The 22,240-nt window shown below is 41.6% G+C and overlaps 3 protein-coding genes across 3 annotated transcripts; all 3 read right to left on the reverse strand.

Moving 5' to 3' along the window:
* Window positions 1-522: 522 nt before the first annotated feature.
* LOC139556376 (transcription factor 24-like) lies at window positions 523-2,323 on the reverse strand. Its single transcript, XM_071370278.1, has 3 exons — window positions 1,993-2,323; window positions 1,284-1,574; window positions 523-1,008 (listed from the first exon to the last, which is right to left on the reverse strand). The coding sequence occupies exons 1-3, from the start codon at window positions 2,125-2,127 to the stop codon at window positions 871-873; spliced, it is 564 nt and encodes a 187-aa protein (XP_071226379.1). The 5' UTR covers window positions 2,128-2,323; the 3' UTR covers window positions 523-870.
* Window positions 2,324-2,659: 336 nt separating this feature from the next.
* On the reverse strand, window positions 2,660-11,386 carry ephx1 (epoxide hydrolase 1, microsomal (xenobiotic)). Its single transcript, XM_071370279.1, has 9 exons — window positions 10,786-11,386; window positions 7,945-8,135; window positions 7,645-7,825; window positions 7,215-7,433; window positions 6,942-7,071; window positions 4,957-5,171; window positions 4,124-4,232; window positions 3,867-3,989; window positions 2,660-3,645 (listed from the first exon to the last, which is right to left on the reverse strand). Exons 1-9 carry the CDS (start codon window positions 10,868-10,870, stop codon window positions 3,438-3,440), a joined length of 1,461 nt encoding a protein of 486 aa, XP_071226380.1. The 5' UTR covers window positions 10,871-11,386; the 3' UTR covers window positions 2,660-3,437.
* A 138-nt stretch (window positions 11,387-11,524) lies between these two features.
* Window positions 11,525-13,330, reverse strand: srp9 (signal recognition particle 9). The gene is made up of 3 exons (XM_071370281.1): window positions 13,140-13,330; window positions 12,640-12,708; window positions 11,525-12,081 (listed from the first exon to the last, which is right to left on the reverse strand). Exons 1-3 carry the CDS (start codon window positions 13,209-13,211, stop codon window positions 11,968-11,970), a joined length of 255 nt encoding a protein of 84 aa, XP_071226382.1. The 5' UTR covers window positions 13,212-13,330; the 3' UTR covers window positions 11,525-11,967.
* Between the last annotated feature and the right edge of the window lie 8,910 nt (window positions 13,331-22,240).

Raw genomic sequence — 22,240 nt, forward strand, 5'->3', positions numbered from 1 at the left:
TCTCGTCCACGTTACAGCCAACAAGATCTGTCTCTGTCTGCCTGAGCACAAATACTTTAAGCAGCTTAGCAATACAGTCTGTTAAAGTGTGTTTCTTGGTTAATATCAGAATATGAAATGTGTGTCTACCAAAGTCACATGACTTATGTCATGGTAATGTATATTTTCTGGAAGATAACTTTTGCTAGGAGACAAGAAATGATACGCACACACACCAAAATACTGTAATATGAAGTAAAGTCTTTAAGATCACTCAACAGTGCAAGTATGTCAGATAGCACATACAAAGCCATAATGTGTAATTTACATCAACTTAGCAAAGTTTGCTGTGTGAATAAATGTTTACTCGCAAGCGAGCATTATTACACAGATATGGACTAGTACTCAGGGCTCCACAGCTGAATACATGGTTGCCAAGTGTTCTCACAACAATCCTCCCCTTCTGTTAATCTGTCCATCCTTTCACTCCCACCCCAAACACAACTACAACACTAAAAATAAAACAAATCCAGGAGACAGGGATAAAGATCAACTTTAATTAATCTTAAAGCTAAAAACACAATAAGTCACTGAAATGGTCAACATTGCTTTGAGACCCTCAAAAAAAAAAACATTGCACTCTTTGATCATAACAAATTATTTTACACACTTTTAGTGATTTATGTTTTATGCAGTGTAATAAATAAGTGGTACAATGTGCTAAGCAAAGCGATCCTTTGGTTTTGTATTTTATATCTTAATCACTGTATCTAATCCCCTGGACATTGTAGGAGTTTCCGTGTTCAGCAAGTACATTACATGTACGTTGCAATTCACTGCAGTTTCATAAGCAGCACAGTTGGATATATTGGTATTTCATCGCTCCTAATACTAAATGGATCTGTCCATGTTGACCTCTGGGTTAGAGGTCAGTGGATGTGTCTCCTTCTCTCCTGACACTGGCGTCTGATTGGCTGACAGCAGTCCTCCCACACTCCCACAGTACAGCAAGGAGCGCATCGGCCACTTCTGTCAGGACAGGAGACATGTTCAACTGTAGTTAGATTGTATGCTTATAATAAATCCTAACAAATTATAGATTATAGTCATAGAAATAATCTAAGTATTGATCCCTACTATATTCCTAATATTACGTTACAATTCACGTCTGATATTAACTGAACGTCTGGACAGGAATTTATGACATGAAACACAAAGAGATAATGAGGAACAGATAAGGGTTATAAGCTATGATGACCAAGAAACTAAAACGATAAGCACCCAGCTAGTTTGATGTCACCAACCTTGACTGGGTGGAGGTAGCCCCCTGCCCTGGGGGGTAGTGGGAGTTCAGACAGAGGCCCTCCCTGATCCAGGGTCTCAGTAAGGTGGGCGATGTAGTCGGTGGCCAGGACCAGCACGTCCAGCTTGGAGAGCTTGGTGTCACGGGGAACGGAGGGCAGGGCTGCCTGCAGGCTGTGGAAGGCCTGACGGAGGTTACGCACACGGCTCCTCTCCCTGGCCGCGTTCTCTGGGGAGTGATGGGACTTCATGGCCCTGCTAGGCTGCACCCCATTAACACACCCAGACCTCACCTGGACCACGCAGGAGGGGCAGAGACACATATACGATAACATGGTAAATAAGCCGTCTTTAGATGGAGATAGGAAATGAGAAAATAATGTTATGACAATGAATTTCAAATGACAGATTTAAGTTTGTAAACAACATCAGAGTGCACGATAACATCTGTTTCCATACAAGATCTGATGTGTGAAGTTGATTTATATTGATAAAATATTTAACATGAAGGGTCTAAATATTGTGTAAATATTGACAGTGAAGGAGTTTTAGTTATTCAGAAATAATAATTGTAGAGCTAATTAACATAAATAGAAGCAAGTATAGCTGAGATGACCTGTCTACTTTTCAATTACTTTTTCAATTACTATGTCCCTGAAGTGCCCACTGCTCTACTTTATTCCCTCCAGATTATGTAGAGGTTTTACTTACCCACTTCTTAGGATCCCTACGTGTGGACTGTCTGTGTCCAGGCTGCGGTGTTCTCAGACTGAACTGGTTCTGTGAATACATCTTGGTCTGCTCTGCTGGAATGGACTTAGGATCCTCCAGCTGCTTTTCAGCCATGAATACTTCAGGACCCCCAGCCACCTAACTGAAGACCAACCAGCCCCAAACAGATACCCAGCCACCCTAACGAAGACCAACAGAGACCCAGAGCTCGACTGCTCTTGACCGCAGCTCCTCTAACAATCTCCAATCACAGCTTCTCCGCTGCGCATCGTGGTCCTACGTCCTCCCTCTCCAACCATCCCTCTTTCTCAGTCTCTCTTTCCCTCCCCTTGACTTAACTGGTGAGGTAATGCGGGGATCTTCAAGCAGCCCTCATCTCCCCCGCCGCCCCCATGCCTCCCCCGGGTGTGCTCTGCCAAGGGAAGCAGCCTCAGAGAGGTGGTGGGGTGTCCCAGGGCAGGATTCAGAGCTTGGGAAACACCAGGACCTGGCAGCAGCTGGAGGTACCTCTGGCCCCACCATGATGGACAACTAGGAGGATGGTACTGCACCTGGTACCATCCTCATACTATTTTTGTCATAAAACCTGGAATGTCCCATATATTGCAGGTGTGCCCAAGACATTAGCAGAAAAACAGTACACTAATTTAATTTAAATGTTTATTAATATGTATAGATCAGGATATTAGTGTTTGAAATACAAAGTGCTATTCATGTAATGCTATAACATTGTAAATAACTTTGAGTAAATAAGAACAGAACAGGTGTTCAAAGTAAAATACATATCACCTGATATTTTATGCATCATTTGATAACCACTCGGGCCTAGACTATACCAGTAATCTGAACGAAGAACTGCCTGTGCTCTCCTCTTCAAAATTCAAGAACAACCTAAACAAAATGATCTTCTATTCACTCATCCATTGATCCATTCATAATTTCCTAACTAGAGAGTACGTTTTCTACACCACCTCATTTGCAGTAGGCATTGAGAGGCTTTACCAGGGTTGGGGTCAATTCTATTTCAATTCAGGAAGTACACTGAAATTCAAACTCGAATTCCAATTCTCTTCAATGCTTTTCAATGAGTAAAATATGGAATTTGATTTACTTTCTGAATTGACTGGAATTGAAATGGAATTGACCCCAACCCTGAGCTTCACTGTATTATATTAGCCTGGTCACAGACCAGACTGCACTGTTTGTGGTTGTCATGCCAAAACAGCACAAACTGATCTGGGAGCTGGCTAGTATTATATGCTCATGGGTGTAAAACAGCCAGCTATGGCAGAGGTCTCTCTCTCTATGCGTTTATCAGTAAGTAACTTCTGGCACATTTCAGTGCTATCATAACACCAGTGCTAGCTGATCTAGCAACTGGTGCTGTTTGGTAAACAAGGAAGGCTGACGTGCGGACTAGAGGATCACTTCATCCTCTTCTCCTGCATCTTGGTGAAGTTCTGGATGTCCTGGGCCATGAGTTCTGGCTCCTCCATGGCGGCGAAGTGTCCTCCTCGGGCCATGGGCGTGAAGGTCTTCAGCTTGCAGTACTTCTGCTGCACCCACAGCTTGGGGGTGTGCATCAGCTCGTTGGGGAAGCAGGCAAAACCGGTGGGCACGTGCACTGGCATCCTGGGTAAAGAGGAAGCGAAGAAGTGTATTAGTTTACTGAAACATAAAATTGGTTTGAGTCCTTTCCACTTTAACAGCATGACTTATCAGGACAACGTTTTTTATGTTCTGAATGTGGAGTGCCTCATGCTAGCTAGACTATTACATCACATACATACAGTAGATATTACAGCACATGCAGTAGATGTTACATAGCTATTCCATAGCAACAGTCCTCTCACTTTGAGTGTGGCTGGTCAAGACCCTTGCTAAAGTTCTCCTTGTAGAAGCGCATGGAGGAGATGATGCAGCCAGATGTCCAGTAGATCATCACGTTGGTCAGCAGGTCGTCCAGACTGAACTTCCTGCAAGGAAAGATAGGTGCTAAAAAACAGAAGCCATAAACATGGCCATGGTCATTTGACAAAGAAGCCTTTGAATACTAATTAACTATGCTATTTTACACCAAAGGCTGTGGTTCAGGTCTAAGATGTTCTACCTCGTAAGTCCTCCATCATCCAGGTTCCTGAAGTCATGGTCAGTCCAGGTGGAAAACTTCTCCAAGATATAAGCAGCAAGACCTACTGGAGAATCATTCAACCCTCGACCTGCAGGAAGAGAGCAGACACATATAGAACCAGATAAATATTACAACACAGATACTTATTCCTGGTCCTGGTCTATACAGAAGCAGCAATTAAAGCTGTGTGTAGCCCAGAACGCTTCCCCTTCTAAACTGGTTCCTCTCTTACCTCTCTTACTCAGTGGTGTAAAGTAAAAATACTAGAAAGTACTACTTAAGTCGTTTTTGGGGTACCTGTACTTTACTTTACTATTTATATTTTTGACAACTTTTACATTTACTCCTCTACATGCCTAAAGAAAATAATGTACTTTTTACTCCATACATTTTCCCTGGCACCCAAAAGAACCCGTTACATTTTGAATGCTTAGCAGGACAGGAAAATGGTCTAATTCACACACTTAAAGAGAAAATTCCTGGTCATCCCTACTGCATCTGATCTGAAGGACACTGCTTTGTTGCAGTGTGCCTCTGGCTATCAGTAAATAAAAAAAATAAAAAATCGTGCTATTTGGTTTGCTTAATATAAGGAATTTGAAATGATTTATACTTTTACTTTTGATACTGAAGTACATTTTAGCAATTACATTTACGTTTGATACTTAAGTATATTTAAAACCAAATACTTTTTGACTTTTACTCACGTAGTATTTTACTGGGTGACTTTCATTTTTACTTCAGTCATTTTAAGGTATCTTGACTTTTACTCAAGTATGAAAATGGGGTACTTTTTCCACCACTGCTCTTACCCACAGTGTCAGGCTTGGTGGCCTGGATGTGCATGTATCCTGACTCCTTGACAGACTCCACCACTAGGTTCTGCACAACGGGGTAGATGCGCTGGATGTCGTGCTCATTGAAGCCAAACATCTTGGGGAAATGGCGGCCCAGCATTATAGACAGAACCATGGGCAGGCCCGGTTTGGAGGGGGGAGCAAAGTTGAGATGCAAGCCTTTGATTATTCTGGGGTGACAAAACCAGAGAGCCGAGATGTAGTACAACACAGAATCTGAGTCAAACTGCGAGGCTTTCTGACTTCATATCATTCACAGATGACAACATCTGAATTAATAACAGTAGCTAATACAGTGCCTTCAGAAAGTATTCACACCCCATGACTTTTTCCACATTTTGTTATGTTACAAAGTGGGATAAAAATTGATTTAATTGTCCTTTTTGGTCAACGATCTAAAAATAGTGGTCAAAGTGGTAGAAAAATTCTAACATTTATTAAAAAATTATGAAAAATAAAACACCCATATATCTTGATTAGATAAGTATTCACACCCCTGAGACAAAACATGTTAGAAACACCATTGGCAGCGATTACAGCTGTGAGTCGTTTTGGGTAAGTCTCTAAAAGCTTTGCACGCCTGGATTGTACAATATTTGCCCATTATTCTTAAAATAAATTATAAACCTCTGTCATGTTGTTTCTTGATAATTACTAGAAAGCCATTTTCAAGTCTTGCCATAGATTTTCAAGCAGATGTAAGTCAAAACTGTAATCAGGCCACTCAGGAACATTCAATGTCGTCATGGTAAGGAACTCTAATGTAGTTATTGTCCTGCTGAAAGGTGAATCGTCTCCCAGTGTCTGTTGGAAAGCAGACTGAGCCAGGTTTTCCTCTAGGATTTTGCTGGTGCATAGCCATATTCCATTTACTTTTATCCTAAAAAAACTCCCTAGTCCCTGCCGATGACAAGCATACCCACTCATAACATGATGCTGCCACCACTATGCTTGAAAATATGTGGTTCTCAGTGAGTGGTACTCAGTGCTGTGTTGTTGGATTTGCCCCAAACGTAACAACTTGTATTCAGGACAAAAAATGTATTTCTTTGCCACATTTTTTGCAGTATTACTTAAGTTCCTTGTTGCAAACAGGATGCATGTTTTGGAATATTGTATTCTGTACCGGCTTCCTTCTTTTCACTCTGTCATTTAGGTTAGTATTGTGGAGTAACTACAATTCTATTGAACCATCCTCAGTTCTAATATAACAACCATTAAACTCTGTAACTGTTTTAAAATCACCGTTGGCCTCATGTTGAAATCCCTGAGCAGTTTTCTTCCTCCCCGGCAACTGAGTTTGGAAGGACGCCTGTATCTTTGTAGTGATCCAAACCCTAATTAATAATTTCACCATGCTCAAAGGGATATGAAGTATCTATTTTCACCCATTTACCAATAGATGCCCTTCTTTGCGAGTCATTGAAAAACCTCCCTGATTTTGTGCTTGAATTTGTGCTTGAAATTCACTACTTAATTGAGGGACCTTACAGATAATTATGTGTGTGGTACAGAGATGGGTTAGTCATTAAAAATCACGTTAACCACTATTATTGAACACTGAATGAGTCCATGAAACTTAAAATGTTATTTGTTAAGCACATTTTACTCCTGAAATGATTTGCCATAACAAAGACATTGAATATTTATCGACAAGACATTTCAGCTTTTTATTTTTCTACAAACAAAATTCCACTTTGACATTATGGGGTATTGTGTATAGACACAATCTCAATTTAATCAATTTTAAATTCAGGCTGTAACACAATGAAATGTGGAAAAAGTGAAATGGTGAGAATACTTTCTGAAGGCACTGTAACTCATAAAACATGCCCACGCATTCTAAATACCCGAAATGAGGGATCAAACATAATATTGGCTATGTCTCCCATGGCCTAGGCTAAGATCTGGCCATATCTCTGTGTGTTTGTCTGTCTTACTTGGGCTCCAGCTGGGCCATGTTGGTGGTGATGATCCATCCCCAGTCTCCTCCATGAGCATAGAACTGTTGGAAACCTAGTCTCTTCATCAGCTTGTGGAACACACGGGCCGCACACACCGAGTCAAAACCTGAAACATCAAAATAATCATTAATTAGGGAAAATAAATACTAAGTTACCTGATATAAAGCTCATCTTGCAGACACTCTTTTCTAGATTCAAAGGGCTAGGCATTTGTGACCCTTGACCCCAGCCAGGCTTCTAACCACTTACCTTTCTTATGTGGAGCCTCAGAGAAGCAGTACCCAGGGATGGAGGGACAGACCACCTCAAACACGATGTCGTCTGGGTTGGAGGGTTGAGTCAGGAGGGGTATCATCCTGTAGAACTCGTAGAAAGAGCCTGGCCAGCCATGCACCATGAGCAGAGGCACAGCAGTCACGCCCTCAGGGAGGTTCTTGGGCCGCACATGGACGTAGTGGACGTCAATGCCTGATACATGGGTCAGAGAATGCTTGAATGAACCATGAACCAAGTGCTTTCCTGGATTCAAATTATTATTTATTTTTTATGCAAAGTTTGACGTTGACTTAAAGTCACGTAGTATTTACTGGCAGCCAATACATCTGCTTGCTCAGTTTCATCTTGTTCTAAATGACAGCTGATTGGCACATCATTGATCAATCTCTACACACTATCTCACCTTCGATGTTGGTTTTGTAATGTGGGTATTTGTTCAGTTTCTCCACCTGTCTCCTCCAGTCAAAATCATGTCTCCAGTAGGAGACCACGTTCTGCAGATACTGGGAGTTGAAGCCGTAGGTGAACTGGCTGTCCTCTAGAGAAGGGAAGGATCTGGTCTGGTCTATTCTCCTGTACAGGTCCTGGGGGGAGCAATATGAGGTTCAACTAATCAACAACTAAACACTGTTGCATAAGCCTTAAATCTCTAAGAGCAAGTTCGGCTCTCCTCTAGGCCCATAATCCCTCCGCGCAATCTCACCTCCAACTCCTCCTTATCCGTCCGGACTGTGTACGGGCGAATGCTGACATCTTCTTCCCTGTCCGGGGGAGTCCCCTCTCCCCACCAGCCATCCTCACTCTTCAGCTGATGCCTCTTACTCTTCTGTACCAGAAAGTAGATCACTCCTCCTACCACCAGGGCTAACAGAACCTCTGTAAACATGGTGCTTTCTGGGTGAACAGGAGAAACAAATCAGGGATAGCAGACATGTTACAATCGATGCCCTTTATAATGGCATTCATGGTTCTTATACAGTCAAAAGTTTGGACACACCTACTCATTCCAGGGTTTTTCTTCATTTTTACTATTTTCTACATTGTATAATAATATTGAAGACATCAAAACTATGAAATAATACATATGGAATCATGTAGTAATCAACAAAGTGTTAAACAGATTCTTCAAAGTAGCCATCCTTGACAGCTTTGCACACTCTTGGCATTCTCTCAACCAGCTTCATGAGGTAGTCACCTGGAATGCATTTCATTTAACAGGTGTGTCTTGTTCAAAGTTCATTTGTGGAATTTATTTCCTTCTTAAATTCCTTCTTAATGTTTGAGCCAATCAGTTGTGTTGTGACGAGGTAGGGGTGGTATACAGAAGATAGCCCTAAGTGGTAAAAGACCAAGTCCATATTGTGGCAAGAACAGCTCAAGTAAGCAAAGAGAAACAACAGTCCATTATTAATTTAAGACATGAATGTCAGTCAATCCAAAAAAATGTAAGAACTTTGAAAGTTTCTTCAAGTGCAGTCGCAAAAACCATCAAGCAATATGATGAAACTGGCTCTCATGAGGTCCGCCACAGGAAAGGAAGACCCAGAGTTACCTCTGCTGCAGAGGATATGTTCATTAGAGTTTCCAGCCTCAGAAATTGCAGCCCAAATAAATGCTTCACAGAGTTCAAGTAACAGACACCTCTCATCATCAACTGTTCCCACGAGACTGCGTGAATCAGGCCTTCATGGTCGAATTGCTGCAATGAAACCATGACTAAAGGACACCAATAATAAGAAGAGACTTGCTTGGTCCAAGAAACACGAGCAATGGACATTAGACCAGTGGAAATCTGTCCTTTTGTCTGATGACTCCAAATTTGAGATTTTTTGGTTCCAACCATTGTGTATTTGTGAGACGCAGAGTAGGTGAACGGATTATCTCCGCATGTGTGGTTCCCACCGTGAAGCATGAAGGAGGACCTGTGATGGTGTGGGGGTGCATTGCTGGTGACACGGCCAGTGATTAATTTAAAATTCAAGGCACACTTAACCAGCATGGCTACCACAGCATTCTGCAGCGATGTGCCATCCCATCTGTTTTGCGCTTAGTGGGACTATCATTTGTTTATCAACAGGACAATGACCCAACACACCTTCAGGCTGTGTAAGGGCTATTTGTTCAAGAAGGAGAGTGATGGAGTGCTGCATCAGATGACTTGGCCTCCACAATCACCCGACCTTAACCCAATTGAGATGGTTTGGGATGAGTTGGACTGAAGAGTGAAGATAAAGCAGCTAACAAGTGCTCAGCATATGTGGGAACTCCTTCAAGACTGTTGGAAATGCATTCTAGGTGAAGCTGGTTAAGAGAATGCCAAGAGTGTGCAAAGCTGACATCAAGGCAAAAGGTGGCTATTTGAAGAATCTAAAATCTAAAATAGATTTTGATTCATTAAACACCTTTTTGGTTATTACAGGATTCCATATGTGTTATTTCATAGTTTTGATGTCTTCACTATTATTCTACAATGTAGAAAATAGTCAAACTAAAGAAAAACCCTTGAATGAGTAGGTGTGTCCAAACTTTTGACTGGTACTGTATGTAAATACTTAGTGAGTGAATTAATAGTTTTTGTTTGTAGGATACATGCGTTGCATGTGGTTTACAGTAGAAAAAGAATCGTCAATACCTGAAATGTATGGTTACAAGCACTACAGATTTACACAGACACACATAAGTCTACTTGACTGTTTTGCAGAACTTTTTTGCAGAAAATGTGATAAATAGAACAAAGTAGCACTGTTGTTGCACAGCATTCCTTTCTGAAAGGATTAGGTAAAGAATGGAGTGGACAAGGCCCCATAGTCACAATTCATGGTGGCCAAAATGCATGACAAAGCATTTCTCTGGCCGGCCTTTGATACCACAACAACTTTCATCAAGAATTTAGAAACACATCAATCCGATTTCTTTGTGAGTATCTCTTTATTGATATACTTACAACTGACTTAATTTTCTGTCAGGTGAAAAACAAGTTATCCATATTTATCCATACAGCAATTCTGTTTCCCTTTGGATCTTGTGTTTACAAACTATAAAATGAAAGTACTGAGCCCTGGAATTTCCCTCTATGAGGACAAAACAAGCTTTTTTTTCTGGAACAAGCAGATGGCAACCCGCAAAAACAGGCCTGGCATGACATATCACATCAGTCCTGACATTTAATTTGATGTTTCTATATTTCAGATAACAGTTATATAAACCTACAATGGATAGGCTACAAAGTTTTAACCTACTTGAAATATAGATGGCTGCTGCTTTTCCAAAATTGTTATCAAATCACCCAAAAATGTACAATTATTATTTTATGAAAAATATTCTAGCCTTCCAGTTCTATTGATAGACCTGACCGTTATCTCATCACAACAATCCAAAATTCACAGCTTTCAATTGGATCAACTTGCAACAATGTTTTATTAACCTACAATCCGTAGGTATGAGGAAATATCGATTAATACATTATCGATAAGAAATATTGACCAACAATACTTTTGGAGCTATTATTTTGGATTGTATTACTTGCTAGAGGAGTTCATCTCACCTGCTGCTGGTTCGTTGTTCCACAATATGCAATGACAATTCTGCCCTCTGCCACAGTTGTGTCGAAATGGAGACCAGTGATTCATGGGAAATGTAGTTCTTGTCTAGTGGTTAAAGATGTCCTCTAGTGATTTTTTTACTTTTCCTGTTGAAAAGTGATATCCCAACTATAAATACAGTAAAGTACATGCACTAAAGTTTTTATTTTATTTTTGGCAAAATAATGTTTATTTAGACACAACTGCAAACTTTGAGTAGTGCATGCAAGGAGTTGGTTTGATAGAAAGTCTCGATGCCATCGGCCTCTCCCCTTGCTTGAGGAACAATAGAGGCGCAATAAAGAACACGAGTAAAGTCCCGTCCCCCACCCCGTGCCATGTCTGACTTACCTGGACCACCTATTGAGATGTTGCTTTTGTTAAGTAAATCAGGCGTTAAATGTGGTGAAAAGGAGACTGGAGTGCTACTTTAAGACGCAACTATGCAAACGCATAAGAGAATGAACAGATGCTTCTCCAAGCGTGGTACTGACCTGGTTTGAGGAGAAGTTATTTTCAAATCAATGGAGGGTGTCAGAAAATCAGGCATTCTTGATTATTAATAGGGAACATTTGAAAACATTCAGCCACTGTGTGCTTATTAGTATGGTAGCTTGAACAAAAGCAATATGGGGAGATATTGAAATGGAATCATACAATGCTTTAAATCAAAATCTTTGAGTTATTGAGAGATGTTGGCTGTTATGGGGGTATATAAACATTTATTGAGTAACGCAATTATTTTTTAGAGTTGACTAAATTACATTGGAGGCATGTTTCTTCTTTCACTAAAATAGCATGTGCTAATATCAAAAAGGTCATGCTTCATTCATGTTCACTTAAACATGTTCATGAACGTTTCCAGATGTGAAAAAAAACAAAAAACATACATAAATAGACATGCGTCTCTCCATCTGTTTTTAGTCCATCTTAAAACTGAAAATAAATAAAAGCTCTTTAAAAGAGCTTCAGCAAATCCCTCTTTAGAGCAGCGAAGGTTATGCTCTCCATTTTCATTTATGATTTCCCCTCCCTTCCCTCTCATGATCCAATGTCGTCATTCCAGCTCCGTTCTCTTCCGTTTGTGCTATTGACACCACAGTCTAGACTCAAAGAAGAGTTAATACAACTGTGTGTAAGGCTGTTCAGTCCATTTCCATGGCACCACTTTCCTTGGACACCATAAGCCTCATCAGTTTGCCATGGAGTTTCTCTATCTTCTTCACGTCCTGGGCCTGGTCCGTCTTGTATTGTAAACACTGCAATGGAATATGAGAAGGATTTGTGGATTAGGTAGAGGGAAACAGAAGAATAGTTCACAACATGAGGCCAAAATTGGTTGTAAAAAAAAAATCTACACGTCAACAAAGTCTTGCAAGCAACAGATTAGTGTAGCTATGTAGGATATGACAATAGTATCTTCTGACTGGGGGAGTTTTATTAAGAGCCTCGATGCTTGCTCTAAACATGTTTAAAAGTAAGACTGACACCACAAACGTGTTGTCACTGAAAAATACTGTCAGCTGTAACTGTGTTAAAAACAGTTAACAGTGTACAGTAAAGTGTGTATTTTGCATTTGTGAAATTATGTTGATGTGATATGAAAGTATAGCGATTCATGTTTTTAGAACCATACCACAATTGAGAATCGATTCAGGTTTAGGTGGGAGTATTTGGATGTTTTGGCTCCAGAGCATGTAAGGTCCCTGGACTAGGAGTTACATCAGCCTCCTTTAGTCCATTATTGGGCTATGTACGATACAAACAGATGTGCAAAATCTGAGCAAAGGGAGCAGACAGTCTTCTCTTGAACTTACCACTGCATCATCGGTGACTTTGATGCAAAGGTTACCATCACAGTGTCTGTATTTGAGAACCACCCTGACCTGTATCAAAAGGAGAGAGAAGAAAGCACAAACATAACTGAAAACGCTTAGCCTATTTATTGAAATAGGCAACAGCCATCGCTGCATGCATGCATGTATTACACCATGGTTGATTATCTTCATGATGCTCACACATATTTCAAAAGTTGACTAGCATTAGTTAGGCAGTCGTTTTCCTTCCAATTCACATTTGCCAGCATATTTAACGTTAGCTAACAGCTGGCTGCATTGCTTTTAAAAACGGCTAACAGACTAGCCAGCTATCCTGCACCTAGACTCCATCCCTCTAACAGTGATAGTTATTATTGGCTATCACATCTATTTGTGCTGTAAAATAACAATTTCTAAATACATTTTGCTCGCTAGCTAACGTTAGCTATCAAGATTTCAAGCTTGCTCTCAACAGAAAAATGTCGTAGTTAGCTAGCTACCTTCATTGGATCTGTCAAATATAGTTTTTCTGCTGCACGAGCGAACTCTTCCCATGTTTGATAATAAGGCATAATCCGTGTGAATAAGAACTAAAATATAAGAGACAAACTGGTTAAATTGGCCTGTTAGGTTTACAAGCTAACTTCTTAAAAACCACATCAGCGAACCACCAGACAGAAAAGACCGATGTATACAAACGTCTGTGATTGGACGAGTGCTGTGCTGACCAATCACAGAGCACAATACTGTGGAGTTCACGGTATGTCGTAATTCTAGCAAAGATTCTACTTAGCTACGAGACATAATACTCCTCCAGAGTGAAACCCACAATCTTTGGTATTCAACCATGGCGGCCTTCACACATCAGCCAGTAGGTGGCAGAAAGAAAGAGTTTACGGTATGTTTTTCAAGAGCGCAAGAGAGAGAGCTTTCATTAGAAGAAAGTGAACGGAACAGAAATTAATAGAATTAGGTTTCATTCTTCTTGACAAAATTCTTATTCTCAACAGAATAAAACATACAGTATAAGAAATTCGACTCAATATTTCAATATTTATTTCCACTTTTAATTAAATAATGGGGGGGTTAATGACAACAAACCAAAGAGATTTGACAAACAAGAGCAGTCCATAGACCTATATGATTATTGATTTAAAAAAATCATATATATATAATATAATATAGAAATATATTAATAATATAAATAATATAACCATATGAATTTTACAAACAACTTCCATTTCCACCTCTGAATTTAGTGAAGCAGACCTGGACATGAATGTACATTTAATTTGACAAACATGAGTTTTAGCTAGTGTTCATCCTCCTCTTTTTAGGGAACATTGAACAACTGGTATTATGCACTTTACATTTGATACATATTTGAAAGATTCACTCATATTCTATTTATCTGTATCATAATCATCACCCTTGTTACATAGGCTACTAACATGTTAATATGTCACTAGTGGTCCGTTTTAGTGATGGTGACATCAGTGTGGCATATTTGTTTCACACAGTGATTTATAGATTAGATTGATGGATGACAGTGAAAGGGCTGTCTCCCTGATTTAACCCAGCCACAAGTCACAAGGTCAGGCCACCTGTGGCAGGACATCATGTAGAAATAGGCTCCTCACTGACCTCTGTCACTGTAACAGCCACATAGGCCTATAATACACCCTTAAAGTCATTGGAATTCTGGGTGTATAGTAGGAGGATTGGATATGGAGTAATTTTTTTCTCTAGAGTAAACATTTGGCAACGCCTCGGACATATAACACACTTTATTTGTTTTATATAATAATTAGTTTAAATAGCTCTTAATGATTTAACTACATTAATTGTTGCTGCACAGACCAGGTGAAAATGAACTTGAATAAGAAATCAAATAGCACACTGAATCTCAAGGCCAGTATCATAGGTCTATATCAGCTTTCATCTCAGTCTCTGAGATGCTCTGACTCTCCTTCCTGTTCCAAGAAGGGCAAAAAAGAGCATAATGTATAGTTTTCATGTAGCCTATAATTAATCCTCAATATGAAACAAGTATTGGTGGATTTACCATTAGGCAGAAGATGCCTAATTTTTTTACAAAATGTATCTGCTTGAGGCCCCCCCATGCTCCACTCGAGTCATAGTAAATAAATAAATCCCAAATAAACCAAAGTCTGTCTTTTTAAGGTAAATATATCTGTTTTTCATGGGTTGCGTCTCAATCCACCACGTCCGCCGATGTCAGCTTTCCGCATCTGCGGTAGAATGTGGCAGAGCTACAGCGGGGTTTGTCAGACCATATGACATCTCTAAAGTGTCACGGGACTCGTCTGAAGGTAACCCAGTACCAGGCCGAAAAATGAATGGAAGTGATAGGGCATTTCCACGTCAAAGGTATAAAGGGAATTCCACATAATTCCGCACAATCTTTTCATTTTCCTGAGCTTTCTTATATCTTTCAGATATAGGACAGACCCTTCAAAAAACATACTTGCTTTCGATAACAGTTTTGCATTTTTGACCGTTTTTTACATGTATGAATCTGTTATTCAATGCGTTTCTATGGGCTAATAGCAGTAAGGCCAAATTCATTTTTTTTATACCTACAGAGGACCTAAAACTCCAAATCAAATAGCTAAATTATCGTTGGTATGGCCATCTTAAAACAATTCCATATGTTAGCTTAGTAGAAGTCTTGTGCTGCCATACTTCCATAATCATGTCGCTGTTACTCCTCCCTTGGAGGTCTGGAGAATTTTGTATTGGCTGGCTCCAAGACGCAAGATTTTGATTAGATGTTACATTTCAAGAACCCTCCCCCCACATGCCTGTTGGTGCTAGTGTTATGTTCCTCACAGTTTTGTTGACCAGGATGGACACATTTTGCAGGGAGTTGTTATATATGCTAGTTTGCAACATTGCAAAAAATGAAAGATAACCTGGATGAAAAACTGAATTCTGTTTTGTCAGAAGTGTGCTCTATACACAAAATCAACATATTTGATGGGGTTTTAATCTGCGATTAAGAATGGTCACGCACTGTTGCACCTACGACACTAATCTAGTGAGTACTATTGGAGCTCATGTAAACATGCTTCCATTGGCAATAAAGCCCATTGAATTGAATGGTGGAGAGGGGGAGGGCCGGCGGGGTGTGTGAGCAGTGCTGCAGCAGAGGCAGCTGAGTCACGGAGACAGAGCAGCACGCGCGCACGTCGTGACAACTTTTTACCAGTTGTAGGTAGGCTGGTTATTATCGAGACACCCTTTTTCCATAAAACACATTAACGCGCTAGAACTGATATAATGGCGACAAAGCATTGGAAAATGACTTTAGGCGGACTAGAGGTATTTATATCAATTCGCTCAGAGGTGGTTTAAAGTAAACTGCATTCTAATGTCAACTTGTATCAATCGAAGGGTTTTGCGGGCTGCGCGAGTGGAAATTTGAAATGGAAGTTGTGGAACTCCCTCGCGAGCTTGTGTTATGGGAAAAAGTCCCCAATGAAAATTACATTAAATGTGAAGATGATAAGCTAAATTTGCATATGGTGGCCATCAAGTCACCTATTAATTTATATGCCATTGCAGGATACTGTAGCCTACCATTTGATACAATAAATATATAATGAAATGAAGATGTCACTGGAGTCATTGCAAATCAAAATGTGCCACTTGTGTATCCTACCTGGAGCTGGCAAACATATTTAATAAATAGCTTATAACTCAGTTTGTTGCTGTAGCCTTGTGTTATTATACAATAATTAAATTGGAAGTTATCAATTGTGATCATGGTCACAGCTCTTTCGCAAATGTATCATTCTCCACATTTAATGTCAGTTTCATTGTGGACTTCTCCCTGAAATGAGATGTTGGCATGTTGGCCTGTCAGGGGTTATAGGCTACCTGCATCTTGCTCAGCAAACAATGGCTAAATTTAATTGCAATTATAAACCTAGATTTTAGTCAGTAGCCTATGCATATTGAAAAAACAAGTCAATCTCCCAAACATCTGGCACATAATGCCAGAAAATAGCCTAACATTCGGTTTTTGAAGTTTGTCCAAGTGTTTCATATTATATTTATTTATTTATCTTGCTCCTTTGCACCCCAGTATCTCTACTTGCACATTCATCTTCTGCACATCTACCATTCCAGTGTTTAATTGCTATATTGTAATTACTTCACCACCATGGCCTATTTATTGCCTTACCTCCCTTATCCTACCTCATTTGCGCATACTGTATATAGACTTTTTCTACAGTATTTGTCACGGCCATTGAATGAAGAGGACCAAGGTGCAGCGTGGTAGGCGTACATATTACTTTATTTATATGACGCTGACAAAAACAATAAACAATCCCAAAAAAACGTGAAGCTAAAGGCTATAGTGCCAACAAACAAAGACAACCTCCCACAAAGACAGGTGGGAAAAAGGGCTACCTAAGTATGGTTCTCAATCAGAGACAACGATAGACAGCTGTCCCTGATTGAGAACCCTAACCGGCCAAAACATAGAAATACAAATAATAGAACATAGAATACCCACCCCAAATCACACCCTGACCAAACCAAATAGAGACATAAAAAGGATCTCTAAGGTCAGGGCGTGACAGTATTATTGACTGTATGTTTGTTTATTCCATGTGTAACTCTGTGTTGTTGTATGTGTCGAACTGCTTTGCTTTCTCTTGGCCAGGTCGCAGTTGCAAATGAGAACTTGTTCTCAACTAGCCTACCTGGTTAAATAAAAGTTAAATAAAAATGAATAAAAAATCTAATCAAATGTTATTTGTCACGTGCGCCGAATACAACAGGTGTAGACCTTACAGTGAAATGCTTACTTACAAGCCCTTAACCAACAATGCAGTTTTAAGAAAATACCCCCCCCCCTCAAAAAAGAAAGTAAGAGATAAAAAGTAAAAAATAATTAAAGAGCAGCAGTAAATAACAGTAGCGGGGCTATATACAGGGTGTACCGGTACAGAGTCAATGTGCGGGGGCACCAGTGTCGAGGTAATTGAGGTATTATGTATATGTAGGTAGAGTTATTAAAGTGACTATGCATCGATAATAACAGAGAGTAGCAGCAGCGTAGAAGAGGGGGTGGGGAAATGCAAATAGTCTGGGTAGCCATTTGATTAGCCGTTCAAGAGTCTCATGGCTTGGGGGTAGAAGCTGTTTAGAAGCTTCTCGGACCTAGACTTAGCGCTCCGGTACTGCTTGCCGTGCGGTAGCAGAGAGAACAGTCTATGACTAGGGTGGCTGGAGTCTTTGACAATTTTTAGGGCCTTCCTCTGATACCGCCTGGTATAGAGGTCCTGGATGGCAGGACGCTTGGCCCTGGTGATGTACTGGGCCGTACGCACTACCCTCTGTAGTGCCTTTCGGTCGGAGGCCGAGCAGTTGCCATACCAGGTAGTGATGCAACCCGTCAGGATGCTCTCGATGGTGCAGCTTTAGAATATTTTGAGGATCTGAGGACCCATACCAAATCTTTTCAGTCTCCTGATGGGGAATAGGTTTTGTCGTGCCCTTTTCAGACTGTCTAGGTGTGCTTGGACCATAGTTTGTTGGTGATGTGGACGCCAAGGAACTTGAATCTCTCAACCTGCTCCACTACAGCCCTGCCGATGAGAATGGGGGTGTGCTCATTCCTCCTTTTCCTGTAGTCCACAATCATCTCCTTTGTCTTGATCACATTGAGGGAGAGGTTGTTGTCCTTGCACCACACGGTCAGGTCTCTGACCTCCTCCCTATAGGCTGTCTCATCGTTGTAGGTGATCAGGCCTACCACTGTTGTGTCGTCAGCAAACTTAATGATGGTGTTGGAGTCGTGCCTGGCCATGCAGTCATGAGTGATCCGGGAGTACAGGAGGGGACTGAGCACACACCCCTGAGGGGCCCCCGTGTTGAGGATCAGCGTGGCGGATGTGTTGTTACCTACCCTTACCACCTGGGGGTGGCCCGTCAGGAAGTCCAGGATCCAGTTGCAGAGGGAGGTGTTTAGTCCTAGGGTCCTTAGCTTAGTGATGAGCATTGAGTGCACTATGGTGTTGAACGGTGAGCTGTAGTCAATGAATAGCATTCTCAAATAGGTGTTCCTTTTGTCCAGGTGTGAAAGGGCAATGTTGAGTGCAATAGAGATTGCATCATCTGTGGATCTGTTGGTGCGGTATGCAAATTGGAGTGGGTCTAGGGGTTCTGGGATAATGGTGTTGATGTGAGCCATGACCAGCCTTTCAAAGCATTTCATGGCTACAGACGTGAGTGCTACAGGTCAGTAGTCATTTTAGGCAGGTTACCTTAGTGTTCTTGGGCACAGGGACTATGGTGTTCTGCTTGAAACATGTTGGTATTACAGACTCAGGCAGGGAGAGGTTGAAAATGTCAGTGAAGACACTTGCCAGTTGGTCAGCGCATGCTCGGAGTACATGTCCTAGTAATCTGTCTGGCCCTGGGGCCTTGTGAATGTTTACCTGTTTAAAGGTCTTACTCACATCGGCCGCAGAGAGGGTGATCACACAACCGTCCGGAACAGCTGATGCTCTCATGCATGTTTCAGTGTTACTTGCCTCGAAGCGAGCATAGAAGTTATTTAGCTCATCTGGTATGCTCGTGTCACTGGGCAGCTCTCGGCTTTGCTTCCCTTTGTAGTCTGTAATAGTTTGCAAGCCCTGCCACATCCGATGAGTGTCGGAGCCGGTGCAGTACGATTTGATCTTAGTCCTGTATTGATGCTTTGCCTGTCTGATGGTTCGTCGGAGGGCATAGCGGGATTTCTTATAAGCTTCCGGGTTAGAGTCCCTCTCCTTGAAAGCGGAAGCTTTCCGGAAGAATCCCGTGACATATTCCAGTCTGTGCTAGCAAAACAGTCCTGTAGTTTAGCATCTTCTTCATCTGACCACTTTTTTATAGACCTTGTCACTGGTGCTTCCTGCATAATTTTTTTGCTTGTAAGCAGGAATCAGGAGGATGGAATTGTGGTCAGATTTGCCAAATGGAGGGCTTTGTATGCGTCTCTGTGTGTGGAGTAAAGGTGGTCAATCATTTTTTTCCCTCTGGTTGCACATTTAACATGCTGATAAAAATGAGGTAAAACTGATTTAAGTTGCCTTGCATTAAAGTCCCCGGCCACTAGGAGCACCGCCTCTGGATGAGCGTTTTCCTGTTTGCTTATGGCGGTACACAGCTCACTGAGTGCGGTTTTAGTGCCAGCATCGGTCTGTGGTGGTATGTAGACAGCTATGAAAAATACAGATGAAAACTCTCTAGGTAGATAGCGTGGTTTACAGCTTATCATGGAATACTCTACCTCAGGCGAGCAAAACCTCGAGACTTCCTTAGTGCACCAGCTGTTGTTTACATATACAGTGGGGAGAACAAGTATTTGATACACTGCCGATTTTGCAGGTTTTCCTACTTACAAAGCATGTAGAGGTCTGTCATTTTTATCATAGGTACACTTCAACTGTGAGAGACGGAATCTAAAACAAAAATCCAGAAAATCACATTGTATGATTTTTAAATAATTAATTTGCATTTTAGTGCATGACATAAGTATTTGATCACCTACCAACCAGTAAGAATTCCGGCTCTCACAGACCTGTTAGTTTTTCTTTAAGAAGCCCTCCTGTTCTCCACTCATTACCTGTATTAACTGCACCTGTTTGAACTCGTTACCTGTATAAAAGACACCTGTCCACACACTCAATCAAACAGATTCCAACCTCTCCACAATGGCCAAGGCCAGAGAGCTGTGTAAGGACATCAGGGATAAAATTGTAGACCTGCACAAGGCTGGGATGGGCTACAGGACAATAGGCAAGCAGCTTGGTGAGAAGGAAACAACTGTTGGCGCAATTATTAGAAAATGGAAGAAGTTCAAGATGACGGTCAATCACCCTCGGTCTGGGGCTCCATGCAAGATTTCACCTCGTGGGGCATCAATGATCATGAGGAAGGTGAGGGATCAGCCCAGAACTACACGGCAGGACCTGGTCAAGGACCTGAAGAGAGCTGGGACCACAGTCTCAAAGAAAACCATTAGTAACACACTACGCCGTCATGGATTAAAATCCTGCAGCGCACGCAAGGTCCCCCTGCTTAAGCCAGTGCATGTCCAGGCCCGTCTGAAGTTTGCCAATGACCATCTGGATGATCCAGAGGAGGAATGGGAGAAGGTCATGTGGTCTGATGAGACAAAAATAGAGCTTTTTGGTCTAACTCCACTCGCCGTGTTTGGAGGAAGAAGAAGTATGAGTACAACCCCAAGAACACCATCCCAACCGTGAAGCATGGAGGTGGAAACATCATTCTTTGGGGATGCTTTTCTGCAAAGGGGACAGGACGACTGCACCGTATTGAGGGGAGGATGGATGGGGCCATGTATCGCGAGATCTTGGCCAACAACCTCCTTCCCTCAGTAAGAGCATTGAAGATGGGTCGTGGCTGGGTCTTCCAGCATGACAACGACACGAAGCACACAGCCATGGCAACTAAGGAGTGGCTCCGTAAGAAGCATCTCAAGGTCCTGGAGTGGCCTAGCCAGTCTCCAGACCTGAACCCAATAGAAAATCTTTGGAGGGAGCTGAAAGTCCGTATTGCCCAGCGACAGCCCCGAAACCTGAAGGATCTGGAGAAGATCTGTAGGGAGGAGTGGGCCAAAATCCCTGCTGCAGTGTGTGCAAACCTAGTCAAGAACTACAGGAAACGTATGATCTCTGTAATTGCAAACAAAGGTTTCTGTACCAAATATTAAGTTCTGCTTTTCTGATGTATCAAATACTTATGTCATGCAATAAAATGCAAATGAATTACTTAAAAATCATACAATGTGATTTTCTGGATTTTTGTTTTAGATTCCGTCTCTCACAGTTGAAGTGTACCTATGATAAAAATGACAGACCTCTACATGCTTTGTAAGTAGGAAAACCTGCAAAATCGGCAGTGTATCAAATACTTGTTCTCCCCACTGTATGCATAGGCCTCCGCCCCGTGTCTTACCAGATGCTGCTGTTCTATCCTGCCGATAGAGTGTATAACCCGCCAGCTGTATGTTCTTAATGTCGTCGTTCAGCCACGACTCTGTGAAACATAAGATATTACAGTTTTTAATGTCCCGTTGGTAGGATATATGTGCTTTCAGTTCGTCCCATTTATTTTTCAGTGATTAAATGTTAAATGTCGTTAAATGTCTTTGTGAATTGTTTTGGGATTCTCCTGGCTCCAGCGACACAACCCACTTATCAACTGGTCTACGGTGCCATCATGGTCTGGAGTCCGTTCTGCCCGTTCTGAAGTCGGCGAAACCTGCTCCGAGACATCTTCCTGCGTCCTCGGAGGTGGTTCCGGATCTCTCCGCCATTCCCGCGGAGAACCAGGATCTCCGAGAGGTGTTCTGCAAGTCCCGGGCCACTTCCCTTCCGCTGCACCGCCCCTATGACTGCGGGATTGACCTTCTCCCTAGCACCATGCCACCCCGGGGGCGTCTGTACTCGTTGTCGGGACCTGAAACCAAGGTAATGGAGGACTACATTGGGGACTCCCTAGCTACTGGATTTATCCATCCCTCCTCCTCTCCAGCTGGTGCAGGGTTCTTCTT

The sequence above is a fragment of the Salvelinus alpinus genome, chromosome 27, assembly GCF_045679555.1.
Source record: "Salvelinus alpinus chromosome 27, SLU_Salpinus.1, whole genome shotgun sequence".
NCBI lineage: Eukaryota > Metazoa > Chordata > Actinopteri > Salmoniformes > Salmonidae > Salvelinus > Salvelinus alpinus.